Source organism: Dasypus novemcinctus, chromosome 4 (genome assembly GCF_030445035.2).
Source record: "Dasypus novemcinctus isolate mDasNov1 chromosome 4, mDasNov1.1.hap2, whole genome shotgun sequence".
Lineage (NCBI taxonomy): Eukaryota > Metazoa > Chordata > Mammalia > Cingulata > Dasypodidae > Dasypus > Dasypus novemcinctus.
In genome coordinates, this window is record NC_080676.1 from 79,215,917 (window position 1) to 79,239,170 (window position 23,254).

At 38.9% G+C, this 23,254-nt stretch overlaps 1 protein-coding gene and 1 non-coding gene across 2 annotated transcripts in view; one reads left to right on the top strand and one right to left on the bottom strand.

The window, feature by feature from the left end:
* Window positions 1-23,254, top strand: part of POLQ (DNA polymerase theta) — a 200,253-nt gene that overhangs the window by 80,951 nt on the left and 96,048 nt on the right. Inside the window, exons 13-15 of the mRNA XM_058295752.2 lie at window positions 15,385-15,578; window positions 17,402-17,526; window positions 18,998-19,241. Coding sequence (XP_058151735.1) covers window positions 15,385-15,578; window positions 17,402-17,526; window positions 18,998-19,241 — 563 coding nt within the window. The remainder of the gene's footprint in view (window positions 1-15,384; window positions 15,579-17,401; window positions 17,527-18,997; window positions 19,242-23,254) is intronic.
* Window positions 5,232-5,338, bottom strand: LOC111761212 (U6 spliceosomal RNA). The gene has a single exon (XR_002794636.1). It is a non-coding gene; the product is annotated as a U6 spliceosomal RNA (small nuclear RNA).

The window sequence follows — 23,254 nt, forward strand, 5'->3', positions numbered from 1 at the left end:
TAAATGATATTGCAGGGTCAGATGCTGGACATTATATATCCTGCCATAACCCACCGAATGTACTGTGGGAGAGTGTAAACTACAATGTAAACTATAATCCATGCAGTGCAACAGTGCTCCAAAATGTATTCATCAAATGCAGTGAATGTGCCACAAAAATGAAAGAAGTTGTTGATGTGGGAGGAGTTGGGGGGGCAGGGTGTGAGGTATATGGAAACCTCTTATACATATATATTTTTAAATTTATTTTTAAAAATTTATTTGTTCTCCCCCCCCTTGCAACTTTCTTACTGTCTGTTCTCTGTGTCCATTCGCCGTGTGCTCTTTTGTGTCTGCTTATCTCCTTTTGTTATATAATCTTGCTGCACCAGCTCTCCTCCATCAGCTTTCTGCAAGCGTAAGCCATCAGCTTTCTGCGGGCATGGGCCAGCTTGCCTTCATAAAGAGGCCCTGGGACATGAACCCAGGACCTACCATATGGTAAATGGGAGCCCAGGTGACTGAGCCACAGCTGCTTTCCTGTATTTTTTAATGTAACAATTTTTTTGTGATCTATGTATCTTAAAAAATAATAATAAAAAGATATAGGGAATTCCTATATGCCCTGCTCCCCACACCATCCACATTTACCCACATTAACACCATTCTTCATTAGTGTAGTACATTTATTGCAATTGATAAACACATTTTGGAGCATTGCCACTAAGCATGGATTAGAGTTTACATTGTAGTTTATACTCTCTCCCACACAGTTATGTAGGTTATGACAAGATATATAATGGCCTGTATCTGTTGTTGTTGTGTCATTCAGGACAATTCCCAAGTCCCGAAAATTATTATACTTATTTTCCCTTTCCCTGATCTCCAGTGCCCACTGCCTCCACATCAGTGATATAAGTGCTTCGATTGGGACTCGCTTGCTTGCAGTTGTAGACTCTTAATTCCTTTGTGTGGTGGTTGTCCATCATCACCTCCTTGTTAGTTGTCCTGGGTGAGTCCAATGAACTGGAGAGTAGGTATTGCAACTCTGTTGAGGCTCACAGCCCAGCTGGCACATGGACAGCCCAAAGATTCAAGTCTCTTGGACATAACCTATCAACTCTAGCACCAACTAAGCCAACACCATCCTCCTAGTATTTTATGAGATCTTGTAGTCAGAAATGTTTTCATAAACTTTGCACCCAAAGCATGAGCAAGAAAGAAAAAATAGATAAATGGGACCTTGAAAAATTAAAAACTTTTGTGCTTCAAAGGAGTTTGTCAAGAAAGTGAAAAGGTGTCCTATTCAATAGGAGACTGTTTGGCAACCAATTATTCATTAGGTGCCTAATATCCAGTATATAGAAAGAAATCCTACATCTCGAAAATAAAAAAAAACCAGCCCATTTAAAAAGTGGGCAAGAGTTTCGAATAGACACTTCTCTAAAAAAGAAATACAAATGGCTAAAAAGCACATGAAAAGATACTCAACATCACTAGCTTTTAGGGAAATGCAAATCAGAAGTATAAAGAGTATCATTTTATACCCATTAGACTGGTGGCTATTAAAAAAACAGAGGACTGCAAGTGTTGGAGAGGATGTGGAGGAAAGGGAGTGCTTATTCACTGCCGGTGGGCATGTAGAATGGTGCAGCCATTGTGGAGGACAATCAGGTGGTTCCTCAGGAAGCTAACTATTGAACTGCCATATGATCCAGCAATCATATGAGTATGTACATAGAAGAATTGAAAGCAGGGACAACAGATAAATGCACACCAATGTTCATAGCAGCATTATTCACTATTGCCAAAAGTTGGAAGCAACCCAAAAGTCCATCAACAGATGAACAGATAAGCAAACTGGTATATACATACAGTAGAATATTACTCAGCTATAAGAAGGAATGCAGTATTAACATGGGATAACATGGATGAATCTTGAAGACCTTATGTTGAGTGAAGTAAGCCAGGGACTGAAGGACAAATATTACATGATCTCACTGAAAAGAATTAAGCAAATTGAGCAGATTCACAGAGCTAGAGTCTGGAAGATAGGTTTATGGGAGATAGAAAGGAAGTAGAGTGTGGTGAGCGGTTGTTCATAAGGGCAAAATCTATGATAAGGTGGAAGGGTGTGGTTTGGGAGTGGATAGGTGTGACAGTGGTGCAGTGACATGATTGAGTTGGGTGGTGCTGGTCTATGAAGGGGAGTAGCATGGGGCGATTGGGTTGGACTATCTATGTGACTGGGAGTGGATTAAGAGAAGGAGCAGATGAACTCTGGGGAATTTCAGATCCGTGGTTAAGCCTATAATGTTGGAAAAGTTCTTTTGGCAAATATGACAGGGGAAGGTTACTGGTGTAGGGTGTCAGGTGTGTGTGGGGTATATGGGATAGGGTGCACCAGGGGCAGGCTTCTGTGGAATATCTAAGTCTTCATCTTGTCATAGTATGTTATATCAGTGGGGGGAGACCCATACAATAAACAATAAAATATTAAACTCCCATCCTGGGGAGTCCTGCTATGTTCTCAATTAGAGGAACAAGAATTCCTCAAGAACATAGGCAGTGCCTAATAAAAGAAAACAGACCAATATGTCAAGCCCTCAATGTTATTGCAAGTAATTATGAATCTTATTCTTTAAAAATTGAATCTTAGTGATTACTATAGGTTCCAAGGGGTGGGGAAGAGAAGAATAGAATAGATGGAACATAGGTCATTTTTAGGGCATTAGAATTGTTCAGCATGAACCTAAAATAAAGGATATAGGGCACTTTAAATTTTGTCAAAACCTATAAAAGTGTGCGACCCAAAATGTAAACCATAATGTAAGCCACTGACCATGGTTAGTAGCAATGCTTTATTTGTACATCAATTGTAACACATATACCATCTGCATGTAAAATATTATTAATAAGGGAAAGGGGAAAAGGGGTAGGGCATTGGGTATATGGGAATCACCTGTTTCTCTATGTGATTTTTCTCTATTCTAAAGCTGCTTTGAAGATAAAATGAAAAAAAGTAAGACACTGGGGATCTATATGGAAGAAAATGTCACTGTACATATAAGACACCGATCTTACTGTGATGAAAGACACAATGTCTAAATTTTTGAAAAGAAATTTATTTCAAATTGTTTTAAATTGTTTTGTATTTTATTAGTTATTTTTAAAATTATTTTGTTTTCCTATTTTATTTGGTTATTTTGTTGTCTTCATTTTTGGAGAGGTTTTGGATCATAGAAGGGTCACAGCTTTGGCAGGGGAGAATCACTGATGTGTGGTGCCAGTGATGTGGGGGCGAATGGGAAGGGTTTCACTTGGGGCATGCATCTAGACATATGAGTATGTTCAAGTGTTCATGGGACATTGTCTTGGTGGGTGGAGATCCACACAATAACTGAAAGAATATTGAATTCACATCCTGAGGATTTCTGCTACATTCTCTAATAGGACAGCAAGAATCTCCCGAATGCTAGGGCAATGTCTAGTGAAGGAAGACAGACCAATATGCCAGGCCCTTGACATTGATGTTTGTATTTATGAACCTTTTCTAGTGAAATTGAAACTAGGCTTAGTATTATATATTGCCTAAGAATTCCCTCCTGAAAGCCTCCTTGTTGCTCAGATGTGGGCTCTTTAAGCTAATCTTAGCATATAAACAACACTACCTTACCCTTCCATCATGGGACATGACTTCTGGGGGATGACTCTCCCTGGCACTGAGGGATTATTACCAAACACCAACCAGCAATGCATCTGGAAAAAGGCTTTGACCAAAAGGGGGAAATGGTAAATACAAATGAATTTTTATGGCTAAGAGATTTTAATGTGAGTTGAGAGGTCTTCCCAGAGGTTACTCTTATGCAGGTCTCAGCAAGATTTCATTGACTGCCACAGTAAACAGTGCCTCAAATAGTGGGGCTCCTGAGGACTCTAGAGATATCCAGAAACTTTAAGCTGAGCAGACAGGCTCAGGAATTCAGCACCCTGTTAGCGACCCTTACTTTGGAATTTATTTTCCCCATTGTAACAGAGTTAGACTCACTTAATCGGTTTTCTACACATGGTTCTTCTGCCCCTTTTATTTATCCATAATTAGAACTACACTTGATAAATATTTGTCCCAGAGACTTAAATCTTTGGTCCATCCATATGCCAGTTGGGCCTTGAATCTCAGCAGAGTTGTAAGCACCTACTATCCAATTCACTGGACTCACCCAGGACAACTACCAAGGAGATGATAATGGACAATGCCCATCCAAGGAACAGAGAATATCTGCAACTGCAAGCAAGAAAACTCCATCCATTTGCCCCATGGGATCCAAGCTCCCTCTCAATTAGAAGCAGAGTGAGCATTACCATCCCCAAATCCTCAAGATGGGGAAATGAACAATGGACTAAAGTAGACTTATTATTCTACTACAGACATTATTATTCTAGCAATGGAAGAACTCTTATTATTGATATAGAGGCAGTGTCCACCAGAGGTTTTGAGGGGTGGGAGAGGGAAGAATAGGTGTAATATGGGGCATTTTTGGGACATTGGATTTGTCCTGCATGACACTGTAGTGACGGATACAGACCATTGTATATTTTGTCATAACTTACAGAATTGTTCAGGACAAAGTGTAAAGTGTAATGTAAGCTGTATTCCATGGTTAGTAATTAAGCTACAATATGGGTTCATCAATCATAACAAATGTACCACACTAATGAAGGATGTTAATATGGGAAAGTATGAGAGGGGAAAGAGTGGTGCATATGGAAATCCCTTATATTTTTTTGTAACATTTATGTAATCCAAAGCTTCTTTAAAAATAAAAAAATTATTAAAAAGAAACTAAAACTTCTGTATGCATTAAGCTTCAGTCGTCTTTCTCAGCCCTTCTCCTCTCTCCTAATAACCTATTCTCTAGGTTTTAACTCCATGCATTTATTCTTTGTATTTAGTTCATATTAATAAGACCATGCAATATTTGTCCTTTTGTGTCTGGCTTACTTCACTTAGCATAATGTCTTCATGATTCATCCATGTTATCGTATGTGTCTCAATTTCATTTCTTTTTACTGCAACATAGATGTATACACCATATTTTGTTTATCCATTCATTGATTGATAGACACTTGGGTTGTTTCCATCTTTTGGCAATTGTAATAATGCCACTGTGTACTTTGGTGTATAGATGTCTGTCCAGGTTATAGTTTTCAGTTCTTCTGGATATATTTCTAATAGAGGAATTGTTGGATCTAAAAATTTGGAATGTTTCACAAATTTGTGTGTTGTCCTTGTGCAGGGCCCATGTTTATCTTCTCCATATTGTTCCAATTTTAGTATATGTGTTGCAGAAGTGAGCACCATGGTTTCCTTTTTAAACATATATATAATGTCTACTTCTTAGTCTTTGTCTGCTAAGTTCAACATCTGGGTGCTCTCCAAGGCAGTTTCTGTTGCCTACTTTTTCCCTTGAGTTTGGCTCACACTTTCCTATTTTTTTTGCATATCTCATAATTTTTTGTTGAGACCTGGACATTTTAGATCATATACTGAATCAAATATGGATATTGACCCTTTCCTTGCCCTACTTGCTTATTTGCTTGTTTTTGTAGTAACTGGACTTTTTTACGAGTGTCCCTTTTAGTTTTCAACCTTTGATGTTGCTCCTGCAAGGTCTTAGCCTTGAACAATGGTACAGTCATTCCAGGATGAACATGTTTTAGCAGAACTCTCCCTGATCTCTTTTATATTCCTTTTGCTTCTGTATCACACCCACTTGTTTTGGTATACTAATATGGGCTGATTTCTACTTTGTTTTCTATGTTGTCCAGGTGTATAAATTACTTCACAGTTTGATCTAATTAATTTCAGACCACTTTTTAGAGTTAGTCTTTGGAGTTTTCTAACAAACCCCAGGAGGGCTCTCTAAGCACTTTTTCTTTTCCTGGTTCTCTGTGTTTAACTTTCAGCTTGTCTATGATTTGGCTTGTTGCTGTCATGGCACTGCCAGCTTTTCTTAATTGCTTTTCACCAAAATCTCCAATTTTCATGACAACCAGCTCCCTTAGGCTTAAACTTCCCGTATACTCTTTTTCTTGGGGACAGAAGGAGCTCCCCCTTACTATGATCTGCCTCTTCTCATGGCAAAATCTATGTACCACTGCCTCAGAGCTGGAGGAGAGGACTGTAGCCTGCTTGTTTTGAAGTGACTTCCTTGCTTTGTGAGCAGAGCACTGGCCACGTGCCTCATGATCTGCCTCCCTGGCCATGTCATCTCTACCCCATGAGCAAGGAGTTAAGAAGATCAGACTCAGTTTTTTCTGCCCTTGATGTCCCTGTGGTAGAGTTTTTACATCTAAGCACAGGTAGGTTGGAGGAAGGGAGCACAAGTTCAGGGAGATGGAATGTTAGGGTGGATTTATCATGTAAGTCCTGTTTACACATTCTAGGATGGTCCAGAAAACACATCTTTCACCATGACTGTGAGAAATAAGTTTGTAAAGGGGTATCCTGTCATCCCTGAAGAGCTCTGGGGTCACTCTTCTGTGTAGGTCATTATTTATAGCAGAAAATCCTGCTGCTGAGCTGGGGCTGTTAAATGTAATGGGGAGGGAGTGGATGTGGCCCAAGCGGTTGAGTGCCTGCTTCCCACCTGGGAGGTCCTGGGTTCAGTTCCCAGTGCCTTCTAAAAACAAAAAAGAAATGAAAAAACCAACTCAAGGGAGCTGATGTGGCTTAGTGGTCGAGTGCTTGCTTCCCACATATGAGGTCTGGGGTTCAATCCCTGGCTCCAGCACCTAAAGAAAAAATGTAATGGGGATACTGGGATCCCATGGTGTTAGGAGCCAACCGATGGCACTTAATTGCCAGATACAAGTTAGTCTTTGGAGTTTTCTAACAAACCCCAGGAGGGCTCTCTAAGCACTTTTTCTTTTCCTTACCATAATGAAGAGCAGAAGCAAAGCAGTAATCAGAATAGTTTGACTTGCAGAGACCTATTGCATTGAATAGTGTCCCTTTAAGAGAAGTATATGGATAGTCTACTAAATTCTTATTTGGTCTGTATAAATGGAGAATTCTAGGTCAACTGAACAGAAGCCTAACTTGAATGACCAAAGTAAAGAGTCATGACCCCTCAATTAATTCTCAAACTTGAGTCCGTTTATAGACCCCGAAATTCTTGAATGAAAATGAGGCCAGGTCCCTTTGAGGAAGGATTCTACTACACCTCCAAAAATATATACTGTTAATCTTACTTTCAGCCTTTCCCAGAGTGACCTACAAACTTTTACCAGGGTGATTATGCATTGGGAAAAGGAAATAATCAGACTTTTGGGGGAATTATTGTTCACTGACTCTGAATTGACACTAATTCCAGGAGACCAAAAATTCACTGTAATCCACCTGTCAGGATAGGGGTTTCTGCAGGAGAGATGATATATGGAGTTTTAGCTTAGGTCCATCTTAACAGTGGTCCATCCTGTGGTTGATTTTCCATTCCAGAATGCATAATTTGAATAGACATACTGGCAGATTCCTCACACTGGATTCATGACCTGTGGAGTGAAGGCTATCATGGAAGGAAAGGCCAAGTGGAAGCCACTAGAATTGTCTTTAACTAGGAAAATAGTAAACCAAAAGCAATATCACATTCCTGGAGCAATTGCAGAGATGCCACCATCAAGGACTTGAAGTATGCAGGAATAGATTCCTAACAATCTGCATTCAGAACTCTTTGGCTCTGCAGGAATAGATAGATCATGGAGAGTAACAGTTAAGTTACCATAAACTTGACCAGGTTGTCTGCAATTACAGCTGCTGTTTTAGATGTCTCATTGCTTGAGCAAGTTCAACACATCCCTTGGTACCTGATATGCAGCTATTGATCTGACAAGTATAATTTTCTCAATACATATTAGTTTAGTAGAGATCACCAGAAGTAGTTTGCTTTCAGCTGGCAAGGCCAGAAATACATCTTCACTGTTCTATCTCAGGGGTATTTCACCTCCCCAACCCTATGTCACAATTTAGTTTGCCAGGACCTTGATTAATTTTTCCTTCCATAAGACATCATACTGTTCCATTACACTGATAATACTATGCTGATTGGACCCAGTGAGCAAGGTATAGTAACTATTCTAGACTTATTGGTGAGACATTTTATTTGAATGACAAAGGTTGAGAAATAAACCCAGTGAAAATATAAGGTCTTTTCATCTCTGCAGTTTATTTGGATCCAGTGGGTGGTACATGTTGAGATATCCCTTGTAAGGTAAAGAATAAGTTGTTGTGTCTGGCCCCTCCTACAATAAAAATAGTTGGCATAATTGCTTGTCCCCTTTGGGTTTTGGAGGCAACATATTCCTCATTTGGGTGTACTACTGTCACCCATTTATTAAGTGATCTGAAAAGTTGCAACTTTTGAGAAGGGCCTGGAACAAGAGGAGTCTCTGCAACAGGACCAGACTGTAGTCCATGCAAATTGCTCTGCCACTTGGTCTATAAGATCCAACAGATTTATTGGAGCTTGAAGTATCAGTGGCAGATAGAGATACTATTTGGAGCCTTTGATGGGCCCTTATAGAAGAATCACAGCACAGGCCCTTAAGAATTTGGAGCAAAGTCCTGCCATTCTTTGTGGATAGCTAGAATCCTTTGATAAACAGCTTTTGGCTTGATTCTACACTTCTACAGACTTTCCCCAGGTACTCTTGTCAGTGCCCAAGCAGCTCATGAAGAATATGGCCCTGGTGGTAGGGATGAAGTTTATCCTTGGGCACCAAATTATTAAACTACCTGGGCTGCCCTTAATGAACTGTGTGTTGTCTCACCTACTTTTCCATAAAGTTGGGCATGCCTCTGCATCCCTCCATCCTCAAATGGCTGTGGTAAATACAATATCAGGTTCAAGCAGGCTCTAAAAGCACAAGTATGTTAATGAAGAAGTAGCCTAAATGCCCATGGTCTAACTCCTGCTACATTACCTTTTCTCTCTTTGTCCACACCTGTGGTCTCATGGGGAATTCCCAGTGATCAGTTGACTGGAGAGAAATCTCAGGCTTGGTTTACAGATGATTCTGCTTGATATGCAGACACTACCCAGAAATGGACAGCTGTAGCACCATGTTTCCTTTCTGGGATATCTCTGAAGGATAGTGGTGAAGGGAAATCCTTCTACTGGGGAGAACTTTGAGTAGTGCACCTACTGGATGCTCATTTGCCTAGAAGGAGAAATGGACAAAGGTATGAATGTACTGATTCATGGGCAATGGCCAATGACTTAACTGCATGTTTTGGGACTAGGAAGGAACCTAATTAGAAAATTGGTGACAAGATGTTCTGGCAAAAAGGTATGTCTAAAGACATTTGTGTTCCATTAGAGGGTGTCCTCAGCAGAGGAGGATTTTTGAGTAATCAGGTGGTTGGGATCACATGTTCTGTGGAAACCAATTTCTTTACCCAGACACTCCTGTCAATAAACAAGGGGCTCATGAACAAAATGGCCCTGGTGGCAGGGATGAAGGTTATGCATAGACTCAGCAATGTAGACATCTACTTACAAAGGCCAAATTGGCTACAGCCACTGCTGAGTGCATAATATTTCAGCTGTAGAGACCAGCACTGAGACCCCAATATGGCACCACTTCCTGGGTTGATTAATAAGCTACCTGTTCACAAGTTGGTTAATTGGATCACTTCCATCATGGAAGGGCAGCACATTTGTTTTTATTGGAATAGACACTTCCTCTAGATTCAGATTTACCTTCTCTGCCTACAGTGCTTCTGTAAAAACTATTATCCATTGTAGCAGTTTGGTATGGTTTATGAATTCCAAAAGTAGATATTGGAATATGTTTGTAAACTCATCTATACCTAGGCATGATTAAATTATGATTAGGGCTTTGATTGGGCCACTTCAGTAGGACGTTGAGTCCGCACCCCCTTGGTGGACAGGGATTCACAGATAAAACTACATGGGACAGCAGAGGAGTTAGTTGGAGTTTTGAGGTGGAGCCCGGGAAGTAAGCACAGAGAGGATCATAGCAACTGAGCCCAGAGAGAGTCAAGTGGGGAGAGACAGAGCTTATCACCTGATAGTTTACAACTGGCCTTGTGGAGGGAAGCAAAGCCTAGAGAGCCTCATAATCTACAGCTGACCTTGTGGAGAAAACAGGAGCTGAGCCCAGAGAGAAATGAGCCCAGGAAGAGAGGAACCCAGGAAGCCTCAACCCTGATAGACATCGACAGACATCTTGCTCCACACGTGACAATAGACTTTGGTGAGGGAAGTAACTTACACTTTATGGCCTGGTAGCTGTAAGCTTCTATCCCAAATAAATACCCTTTATAAAAACCAACCGATTTCAGTATTTTGCATCAGTACCCCTTTGGCTGACTAATACACCCATGGACTTACAAATGCCTTATCCACTGTTGTGGTATTCCACACAGCATTGCTGCTGATCAAGGAATTCACTTCACAGCAAATGAAGTGTGGTGGTGGGCCCATTCTCATGGAATTCACTGGTCTTACCATGTAAAAGCAGTTGGCTTGATAGAGTGGTGGAATGACCTTTATAGACTCAGTAACAGCGTGAGCTTAATGGTAGTACCTTGCAGGGTTGGGGCAGTGTTCTTCAGGAGGCTGGATATGCTCTAAATCAGGATCCAGTATTTTGTGCTGTTTCTCCCGTAGCCAGGACTCACAAGTCCAGGAATTAAGGAAAGTAAATGGGAGTGGTACCACTCACTATTATCCCTAGTGATCCGCTAGCAAAATTTATGCTTCCTATGCCTGTCATCTATTGCTGTGCTGGTCTAGAGGTCTTAGTGCCAATGGGAGGAATGCTTCCACCAGAAGACACAGCAGTGATCTGTTGAACTAGAAGTTAAGACTGCCATTGGCTACTTTGTACTTCTTATATAGACAGGCAAAAAAAGGGAGTTACTGTATTAGCAGGAGTGATTTTTATTACGGGTAAGGGGAAATTGGGCTGATTGCATATGGAGGTAAGGAAGAGTATGTCTACAATGCAGGAAATCCCTTAGGGCATCTCTTAGTACTATGAGATGTGATTAAAGTCAATGGAAAACCACATCAACCCATTTTGGGCAATACTATTAAGAACTGGTATCCTTCCATAAAGAAATGTGAGTTGTTTGTCGAGAGCAAAGGAATTATGGAATAAGTGGAAGAAGGTAGTTATAAATACCAGCTAGGAGCATGTGACCAGTTGCAGAAATGAGGATTGTAATTATTATGAATATTTCTTATTTTGTATGAATCTATCTCTATATATCTAGCTCTACTTCTATATATTTGTATGTAGCAAATATCTTTGTTTTCTTCCTTCTCTTATCCTGTTATCAAGAAACAAAATGTGTTAATAATAGTTAACTTCATATCACAGTATTTAAGGTATAGGACATCAAAGAGAAGAGTGACTTATCCAAGGAGTTTGCAACCTGTTCTGGGAAACAGGTTAGTGCATTTTTAGTTTTATACAGGATTATTGTGTCATGTTAGGAAGAAGTATGACTTTGTTATTGTATTTATTTGGAGTTTAAGTATAGTTTAAGGGGGATATGTATGGTGCCAAGTTGGCAAGGGTAGGCTGTGATGGGTAGTTTTGTGTGTCAACTTGGCTAGGCTTTACTACTCAGTTATATAATCAAATACTAATCTAGTATTGCTGTGAAGGTATTTTATTTTATTTTGTTTTATTTTATTTTACTTTAATTTTAAATTTTGATTTAATTTATTTTCTATTTTTTATCTGCATAAATTGATTTTTATTTACATTTGATATAAATGGAATCATACAATATGTTACACAGTATATTTAATTCATAGTAGTGCAGTCATACAGTATTTGTCCTTTTGGGTCTGGCTTCCTTCACTCAACACAGTGTCCTCCAGGTTTATCCATATTGTCATATGCTTTACAACTTTATTTCTTCTTACAACTGCATAATATTCCATTGTGAATATTAACACCATAGTTTGTTTATCCATTTATTGGTTAATGGACACCTTGGTTGTTTCCAACATTTGGCGATTGTGTATAACACTGCTGTGAACATTAGTATGCAGATGTCTGTTCAAGTCACTGTTCTCAGTTCACAGTTATTATTTTTATTTTTTTGCCGTGAATAAATTTTGTAGATATTGTTAACATCTATTATCAATTGACTTTAAGAAAAGGAGATTGCTCTTGATAATGTGGTGGGCATCATCCATCTAATCACTTGAAAAATCTTAAGAGCCAAAGGAGCTTTCCTGGAAGATACCTTTTGCCTTAAGACAGAAGCATCAACTCTTGACTGGTTTTCTAGGTGGCTAGTCTGCCCCTAAGAGCTTGGACTTGCCAGTCCCCACAATTACATGAACCGGTTTCTTGAAATAAACTTATCTCTATACACAAATAATATGTGCCTGTATATGTATGTTACCTCCTATTGGTTCTCTTTCTCTGGAGAACCCTGACTGATTAATCATTCAGTTTATTGATGTAGTTCTTTGCCTTTTTTCAGTGGCTATGATCTCCAGTATGATGTTAAATAAAGTTGTCACAGAAGAATCCTTTCCACATTCTTGATCCTAGGTAGAAAGCATTGAGTCTTCATAGCTTAATATTATTAATATTATGTTGGGTGTATGTTGATTATGTACCTCCTGAAAACACATGTTCAATCTTAATCTGTATTCCTTTGGATGTGAACCCATTTATAAATAGGACCCTTTGAAGATGTTCTTTTAGTTAAGGTTTGGACCAAAGGAATCGTATAAGGCCTTAATTTGTATTACTGGAGTCCTTTATAAGCAAAAGAAATTCAGACATAGTCAGTGAAGGACATGGAAATTTATGTCTTTCATTAGAGTTTGGAAATTTTTGGTCATTATTTCCTCAAATATTCTTTCTGTCCCCTTCTCATCTCTTCCAGGACACCCATGACGTGTATGTGTGCGCTTTGTGCTGCCATTCAAAACCCTGAGACCCTGCTTAGTTTTTTCCATTGTTTTCTCTATCTTTTCTTTCATCTCTTCAGTTTCGGATGTACTTTCTTGTAGGTTGCTGATCCTTTCTTCTGTCTGTTTAAACCTTGTATTGTATGCCTCTAATTTTTTTTTTTAAGATTTATTTTATTTATTCCCCCTCCCCACCCCACATTGTGTGTCCTTGCTGTCTGCTCTTTGTGTCTGTTCATTGTGTGCTCATCTTCTTTTCAGGAGGCATCAGACACTAAAACTGCAATGTCCCGTGTGGGAGGGAGGCACCCAATCACTTGAGCCACCTCTGCTCCCTCCCTTGTTGTGTCTCTCATTGTGTTTACTTGTTGTATCTCTTCCATGCATCATCTTGTTGTGTCAGCTCACTGTGCCAGCCTGTCACATTAGCATGCTGTCTTGCTCATCTTCTTTAAGAGGCACTGGAAACCAAACCTGGGACCTCCCATGTGGGAGGTGGGTGCCCAACTGCTTGAGCCACATCTGCTTCTCTCTAATGTATTTTTAATCTCATCTATTTTCACTTTCATTCCCGTAAGTTCTGTTATTTTTCTTTGCATGTTTTCAAATTCTTCTTTATGCTCACCCAGTATTGTCTTAATATCCTTTCTTAGTTATATTTTTGTCAATCTACCAGAATTGATTTAGGAAATTTGTTTAAACATCTTTATTTAGTTCTCTTGCTGCTTTCAGAATTCTCTCTTTATCTTCAGTATTTGACATTCTGATTAGTATGTGTTTTGGTGTAGGTCTATTCTGTTTGGAGTCCATTATGTCTCTTGGACATGCATATTAAGAGTTGGGAAATTTTTGGCCATTTTCTCAAATATTCTTTCTGCCCCTTTCCTTTCTCTTTTTCTGGGACCCCTATGATATGTATGTTTATATGCTTCAAGACACTGCTTAACTTTTTCTATTGTTTTTTTTTCTGTGTTTTCTTCTGATTGTGTGATTTTGATTGTCCCGTCTTCTAGCTAGCTGGTGCTTTCTTGTGCCTGTTCAAATCTGCTGTTATATGTCTATAGTGTATTTTTAATCTTCACTTTTGTGCCTTTCATCCTAAAATTTGTTATGTTTCCTTTTAAACTTTTAAATTCTTCTTTATGCTCACATATTGTCTTCTTAATTTACGTTAGTTCTCTATCTACCAGTAGTTTATTTCTATCCATATTTTCCTTCTTCCCCTTGAATTGATTTAGGAGATTTGTTTGAACTACTTTGATTAGTTGTTTCAAATACTGGGTCTCCTCTGATGCTTTGATTTTTCTCTTGACTGAGCCATATCTTCCTGTTTCTTAGTATGGCTTGTAATTTTTTGCTGATCTCTTAGTATCTGGTTATCTTAACACTGAAGATCAGTTTCTTCCTCTTGCTTAGGGTTTTATTTTTGATTGGCTTTGTGTTAAGGCTCTTTGCTGTTTGATCCAACTTATTCTGGACCTTTAGAGCAGCCTGTTTTTAGCTGTTCATATTTTCTCAACTCTGCTGCAAGTGATTCTTGCCTTGGATATGCAATACTGTATTTAAGAGTGCCCTTTTTTGTATACATTAGTTTCATTTTCAGGATAGAGCTTCCTTTCCTCTTTTCCTTCTCTGGAAATCTTGATCTGTTCTGATTCTTTTTAGTGCAGAATGTTTTTTCCAGCTCCTATGATTTGTTTAAATTCTCTCACTCACTAATTGTCTCCTTTTCATTATACTTTTCAGTTCTGGGACCTTTCTTCTCTTACAGCAGTTCAGTTTCCACCTCTCCTCTTGTGTGTGTGTTTTTTTGAGGCATTTCTCCTTCTACTTTCTTTCTGGTCTGGGTATCCAGATGGTGTCAATCCAGAAAGGTCCATTTTCCATTTAGCTAGTCTGGCTAACAGAGACTGGATTGAGTGTGTATACCTCTTCACCTTTTGCCGACATTCTTTTTTTCCGGGGGAACTTTTATACGTGGCACTTCTCAGGTGCCTGTTTTCTACCCTGTGTCTCTGCAGACTTGGTTCTCTGTACCTGGCTTTGCATGGGGTTATAATTCACTGTTTTGAGTGGCTCTCTGGTCTGCATCCGTGGCGGGAGGGACCCAGGCCATGCTGCCTCTTTGTGACTTCTAGGGTGTATGGGACTGAGTGATTGGCAAGGGCCTGGATCTGCTACCTGAATTTGGTGGTTTTTTTTCTTTTTTCTTTTTGTTGATTCAGTGGTTGCAGAGACTTTCTTATACTTCAGAGAGCCAAGCAAGTGGGTTTTATTAGTTGCTTCTGAGGCAAGATTTTCCCAGTGAATGTCTTAAGTCATTATGTTGATGGCATCACTTCCTGAAACCCTTGTTTATGGTATTAAGTTTACATTTACAATTTTGTTCCTTTTGCAGTATGGTTGTTAGCTAATGTGTGATACTTTTTCCTTTTAGGTTACACCTATGTTTGAAGATTGGACAACTATTGATTGGTACCGATTTTTCTGTTTATGGGAGAAATTGCCAAGCTCTATGAAACGGGTGGCAGAGCTAGTGGGAGTTGAAGAAGGGTTCTTGGCTCGTTGTGTGAAAGGAAAAGTAATAGCCAAAACTGAGAGGCAACACCGACAGATGGCCATTCACAAAAGGTACTCATCTAGGAATCTGGACTTTGCAGTATTTAACAAGGTCTGGTATATAGCTGATGTCCATTTTATTGATCCACTTTGATTTACTATAGATGGAGTATCAAATTTTCAATTGACTCGTTAAATTCTTGTTTCCTCTGTTTGCTGAATTTATTGATATATTTTACTTTCTACATTCAGCTTGTAGCTTGAAGAACTTTGTGTAATCAGAACATTTAATTACTTTTCTTTCTTAAAGAATATATGTATCAGAACAACTGCCCACATAGTGCTTCTTCATTTGGGGCGATACTTTATATTTTTCTGAGGAGTGATTTATTCCCAGTATGGAAGACCCAATTAAAAGATTCATGTGGAGGAATTGGATAGGCTTTTACCTTCCTATAAATTTGATAAAATTATTATTCTTAAAAACACTATTCTAGTATATTTGTCTCTAGTATTGTATTCAAATGTGAATTTTTAAAAACTCTTTTCTTTTATCAGAGTACTTGTGGGTTTATGGAAAAATCATGGAGAAAATACAGAGTTTCCATATATCCCTTCCACCTCCACACAGTTTTCTCTATTAATAACACTTTGCATTAGTGTGGTACCTTTTTTATAATTGATGAAACATTATTATTATTATACTATTAACTGTAGCCCATAGTTTATGTTAGTTATGTTCACTGTGTTGTATAGTCCCATGATTTGAAAATTTTTTTATTCTAGTAGCATATATACAGCCTAAAATTTTCCCTTTTAACCGTGTCCGCATATTATATTCACAATGTTGTGCTGCCATCACCAACATCCATAACAAAACTTTTCATCTCCCCAACCTCTGCATTCCTTATCCCCTTTCTGGCCCAGGTAAAATTTGCTTATTTTCTTTATTTCATATCACTGAGATTATACAATATTTGTGTTTTGTGTCTGGCTTTTGTCACTCAATATGCTGTCTCATGTATCAGGGCTTAACTCCTTTTTTATGCCTGAATAATGTTCCACTGTTTGTTTATATCTCATTTTGTTTATCCATCCATTTATTTATAAACACTTGGGTTGCTTCCAAATGTTAGTTTTTAAGGATTTAAGTACTTGGATTTTTTTGTGCCATTGTTGGTCTTCCTTTACTCAGATAATTATTTACTCATATAATTGAAATTGCATTTGATAATCAGATTTTGTCATTTTATTGAAATATTATATGATCATATAACTATGTATAAAGACTTTTAAATTTTTGTGCCATCATGTTTCTTGAACCACGTCATTTCTCCCCAAACCCCAATGGCTCCCTTGTCTGTCTGCTCATGTGGCTTGTTCCTTGTTGTCTGCTTGATTTCTTTAGTAGGCACCAGGAACCAAACCTGGGACCTCCCACCTGGGAGGCAGGTGTCCAACTGCATGAGCCATACCTGCTCCCTGCTTGTTATGTCCTCTCATTGTGTCCACTGGTTGCTTCAACTTGTTGCATCTGCTCGTCTTCTTTAGGAGGTACTGGGTTCAGTTCCCAGTACCTCCCATGTGGGAGGTGGACGCCCAACTGCTTGAGCTACAACTGCTGCCCCTCAAGTCATTTCTTAAAATTAGATGTGCTGAAATATAGGGGATATTAGTTATTTGGTAGTAAAAAGTTGACTTGTGTATCTGACCTTACTTTAAGAATATTAATCTCAATCTTTTTCCACTAACCCTTTTTACTACTAGTAATCTTCCTAGGGTGTGTAAATGCTTCTTTTGTCTTTTTTGGTTCTAAGTTTTTTTGTACTACATGTTGTACTTTTATAGTTAACATAAGTGATTTCTTTCTGTGATTTTGCTGATTTACTTTTCAGGTTTTTCACTAGTCTTGTGCTATTAGATTTAATCAGTGAAGTTCCCTTAAAGGAAATTAACCAGAAATATGGATGCAACCGTGGACAGATTCAATCTTTGCAACAGTCAGCTGCTGTTTATGCAGGTCAGTTAAACTAAGAGTTTTCACGTTTATTTAAGACTCTGTGGTTTGATATCAAGTTATTAGATTACTGTTTTCAAATTCCATTTCAATGTAGGACTCTAAAAGTGATTGGATCACGCTAAGCCATAACTTTGATTAGTCTCTGTCATCAGAAAACCTAAATCTGTGGGGTTCCTTAGGCCTCAGATACCATTATAGAGAGATCTGGTGGCTAGCTGAATGTCTACTCCTTATTTTCCTTCCATTCCTTAGCAACTTGCTGACCATCCCTCTATTTTTAGGTTTTGTTTGTTAGTTTTTTCTGGTCCCCTGTTGGAAGAAGTAACAGAAACAAAGTTTTCTTTAGTTTCTCTTTTCTCCAGTTGCTGATTAATACATGATGTTGAAGAGGGAGATCAAAAATGGAGAGTGGTTTCTCGATTCCTGTCTGTTTTAAATACTGCCTCTTCTGTAAGGAAACATTGATACCCTTCAATAAAGTTAAACGTGTATCTTCTAAACTAGGCAAACGAGAAATTCTGGGTCTGATTATTCTAAGGAATTCCAACAAGCCGTAGGAAAAAAACCCAGGGCTGCTGGAGGTTGTTGTGTATTTAAGAGGTTTCATAGTAAGTGTGTACATTTTCATGGGGAAGCAGTGAGGGAAAGGTGGGGTAGGGGAGAGGGAAGATGGTAAGTAGGAAGGGGCTCATCTTTAACTCATTTGCATCAAAGTTTTAAGACTACATCTAGGGTTAATGTTTTCATATGAAGTTGTTTTCTTAATGACTTGGCATTTTGATGCTCTGGCCTCTTAATTTTAAGAAGGTATAGCTATTGAGCTGGGCAGCCTTTCTTTTGGAAAAAACAATATTGTAGGAGCTTTACCCCCTTAGTTCTCTCAGCACTTGAATATTTAAATCAGCTCTTTTGTTTTCCTTTAGGTGGAAAGAATCTCTCAACTGCTCTTAAGAGTTCTCTTTTCCTTAAAAAAAGAAAGTAAGGAAGAGAGAGGAATAAACTAGGGTGAGGGTTTTTATATGTTTTGTGTTTATGCATTCTGCCTTAGTGCTTACAAATGTCAAGTTTAGGGTTAAGAATAAACGAGATGGTATTTAATGTGTTCAGCACATTTATTGGCAAATTATCTAGGCCCTTAATATATGCTCCTTCTCTTAACTTAAAAATTGGGCCTGTTGGACCTCACAGTTCTGCAGGGGGCAAAAAAAACAACAACACAAAACAATAAAAAAGTACATCTAAAGAAATAGAGAATTGAATATAAAGAAAAAATAATTTTTTTAAGGAGTTACCAGAGATTGAACCCAGGACCTCCTACTTGGGAAGCATGTGCTCAACCACTAGTATACATACCTAATGCAATTTCAGTTATATGAATAAATGATTGAGTTAGCTACATCTGCTCTCATTTTTCTTAATTTTTTTTATTTTAAAGAATTTTAATTTAACAAATATTCAATGACTATTCCAGGGATGATTACTGTATTTTCCAACCGCCTGGGCTGGCACAATATGGAACTACTGCTTTCCCAATTTCAGAAGCGTCTTACATTCGGCATTCAGAGAGAACTGTGTGACCTGGTCCGGGTGTCCTTACTTAATGCACAGCGCGCCAGGTTCCTCTATGCTTCTGGCTTTCTTACTGTGGCAGATCTTGCCAGAGCAGATATTGCTGAGGTGGAAGCTGTTCTGAAAAATGCTGTTCCTTTCAAAAGGTAAGAAAGTCCCTCTAACTATATTAGGTTATTAAATGAAATATCATGTCAATTTATAAAAATAGATAATGTATTAAAATAGTTTTCTCTTACATGATCTCATGACACACATGAAATAGAAGAAAACGTGGCTACTTTTTACCCTTGAAGATGACGATGTTTTTACTTCATACTTGTTCTAAATCAAAACTTTAATCTCATTTCCAATTGGAGGCTTCTTCCTTCCCATTCAAGTTAAACCTGACCTAGGCTGTGAAACCTGTAATGTGTGTGGAGAGGAGGGAACATAGTCTTTTATTATTCATTTGGTTCTTGCTTGTCTCCTCTCCCATTTAACTTCCTTTTTAAGATAAAGAGGAGAGATGAAAAGTAAAGGGGCAAAAAAGTCTTTGTTAGTGCTGTTTTATTGTACCTGTTAGAAGTCAAATGCCAGCATATGTCCAAGTGCTAGCTTTCTCTAAGAGGCATGTTTGAGGGTGTTTGGGCTACACACCTCTTAACAATTCCCTGCAGAAAGGATCTCTAAACTGAAGAAGTTGCAAAAATATTTCTTTTTAAAAACAATGGTGTAGGGAAGCAGCTGTGACTCAATAGATTGGGCTCAGGTCTACCATATGGGAGGCCCTGGGTTCACGTCCTGGGGCCACCTTGTAAAGGCAAGCTGGCCCGCGCCTGTGGAGAGCTGACAGCCCGCGCCCACAGACAGCTGGTGCTGTAAGATGATGCAACAAAGGGAGAAAAGCAGACACAGAAGAACGTGTGGTGAATGGACACAGAGCAGACAGCAAGCAAGCCACAAGGGGGGGGAATAAAAACAAAATTCTTCTATTAAAAAAAACAAAAACAAAAACAATGGTATAAAAAAGACCACATACAATGGCATAATGAAGGTTGGAGTTGTAGTTTTGGTGATGGTATTCCCTTTTGAAGGTGAATGTTCTCCAGAACTACCTGCATCTCAAAAAAGGAGATATATCAGGGTCGTTGCTAGGTAGAAATGCCTGTAGAGTTTTAACTGTGCTAGTGTTTTTCACATTATTCGTATTTTATCAGTACACTGATTTTAAAGCTCCATAGATTTTGCATGGTTTGTCTCAACTATTTTTCTCCTAAGCCTACACAGTTTTTGTGTAATTTTATAGTACATGAGGGTTTTTAGGAATACATATGGTATTATAGTAGAAATTCCGTATTTCACTCATTTGAACTCTTCAGGGAAATAAACAGTTGTGCTTATTATTTAATATAACATTATACTTTCAAGTAATTAAACATTTTTAACAGTTTTGATGGAAGTTTCCTTAGAAAGTATTCCACACATTTTTATTTTTTAATTTTTAATTTTTTAATATAGGTTTTTTAAAAAGATACTTAGATTACATAACTGTTACATAAAAATAAAGGGGATTCCCATATGCCCCGCTCCCTATACCTCCCACATTTTCCCACATTAACAACATACTTCATTAGTGTGGTACATTTGTTACAATTGATGAACACATTTTGGAGCATTTCCACTAAACATGGATTATAGTTTACATTGTAGTTTATACTCTGTCCTGCCCAATTTTGTAGGTTTTGGCAAGATATATAATGGCCTGTATCTGTTGTTGCAATGTCATTCAGGACAATTCCCAAGTCCCAGAAATGCCCCCATATTACACCTGTTTTTCCCTTTCTCTGCTGTCAGCCTCCAGTGGCCACTGTCTCCCCATCAATGATATAAGTTCTTACATCACTAGAGTCACAATAAGTCTATAGTAGAACACCAGTAAGTCCACTTTGCTCCATAGTTCATTCCCTAGTCCTGAGGATTCTGGGATGTTGATGCCCACTCTGCGTCTAATTGTGAGGGGGCTTTGATCCCATAGGGCGGATGGATGGGACTCTCTTGCTTGCAGTTGTAAACTCTCTCTGTTCCATGGGATGGTCATTGTCCTTTATCATCTCCTTGTTAGTTGTCCTGGATGAGTCCAGTGAACTGGAGAGTAGGTGTTGCAACTGTGTTGAGATTCAGGGCCCAGCTGTTACATGGACATCCCAAAGATTCAAGTTTCTTGGATGTATACCTATCAATTCTTGTACTAATTATAGGTTCAAAGAGAAGGGTCAGAAGAGCCATGTGTAGGGTAACCACAACTGAGTCCAACTCTGTCACACTGGGGAACAAATTCCAAAGTAGGGCTGACTGGCAAGGCACCAAACTCCTGAGCTATCTGCCCAGCCTATTGTCTGGCTGTCTCCAGAGCCCTCAGGAGCCCTGCTGTTTGAGGTAGTATTTACTTTGGCAGTCAGTGAGATCCTACTGAGCCATTCATAAGCATAACCTCTGGAATGACCTCCTGACTCACTTTGAAGTCTCTTAGCCGTATAAACTCATTTGCCATTATCTTTCCCCCTTTTTGGTCAAGGGATGTTTCCAGTTGCATTGCTGTTTGGTGCTTGGTAGTAATCCCTCGGTGCCAGGGAGGCCCAGGGTAGGGGGAAGGTAATGCATTTATATGCTGAGTTCGGCTTAGAGAGAGGCCACATTTGAGCAACAAGGTGGCTCCCAGGAGGCAACTCTTATGTACCCTATAATATTAGGCTAAGTTTCAATTTCAAGAGTAAAGGTTCATTAGCACAGTCATCAATATCGAGAGCCCGTCCATGGACAATCTCCCTTCACTAGTCATTGCCTCTGTACTTGGGGGATTTTTGCTGTTCCATTAGATAATGTGGCAGAATTCTCCAGGATGGGAATTGGATATTCCTTCGATTATTGTGTGAATCTCCACCCTTTGTGACAATGCTGCATGAAAATTTGAATACATATATATGCCTTAAATGTATGTCCAGTATGAGCTTCCCCCCATGTATCCCCCATCAGTGACACTCCACATGAAGTGACCTTCCCTGTCATAGTTGTAACTCTTCTGTGATCCAAAACTTCTTAAAAAAATGAAGCGAACAAAATAACCAAATACAATGAACAGGAAAGTGAAATAATAATGATAGTTTTAAAATAAGAATAAAATACAAAAACAATTTTTTAAAAATTTGGAATAATAAAAAATAATGAAAAAAATATTAAAAATTTTTTTGACATTATGTCTTTCATTCTGTTAGATCTGTTGTCTTGTATGTACAGTGACATTTTCTTCCATTTACTCCCCCAGTGTTTTACTCTTTTCAGTTTGTCTTCAAAGAAGTTTTAGGTTACAGAAAGTCATGTACAGAATATAGGGGATTCCCATATACCCAATATCCTCCCACTTTTCCCCTTTCCCTATTAATAACATTTTATGTGAATGGTACATCTGTTACAATTGATGTATGAATATTGAAGCATAGCTACTAGCCATCGTCAGTGGTTCACATTATGGTTTACATTTTGGACCATACGCTTTTATAAATTTGGATGAAATTTAACATGGCTTGTATCTATCATTGCAAGATCATGTCGAACACTTCCATTGCCCCCAAAATGCCCCATATTCCATCTCTTCTATTCCTTCCTCCCCATCCCCTTGGGACCCGTGGTAACCACCAGGCTTCACTCCTGAAGAACAAGATTCATATTTACTTGCAACAACATTGAGGACTTGATATACTGGTCTGTCCTCCTTTATTAGGTACTGATTATGCTCTCTAGATTCTCTTGCCCATCTATTTGAGAACAGAGCAGGACTCCCAGGATGGGAGTCCCAACATCTTCCCACTCATTATGTGAGTCTCCACCCACTGATATAACACACTGTGACAAAATGAACACTCACACACTCCCTAGAAGCCTGTTCAGTTGTGCCCTTTCCCAAATGCCCCCACATCCAACACCCTAAACCAGTAACCCTCCCCTGCCATACTGCCAAAAGAATATTCCCATTGCTGTAGTTTGAACCACATACCCGAAATCCCCAGTGTTTGCCTTCTCCCATCCAATCCTCCCCACAGTTCCATGATGTGTCCAACCCATCCCCTTAGCCCCTGACAGACCAGCACTGCTCAACCCAATAGTATCATTGCACCACTGT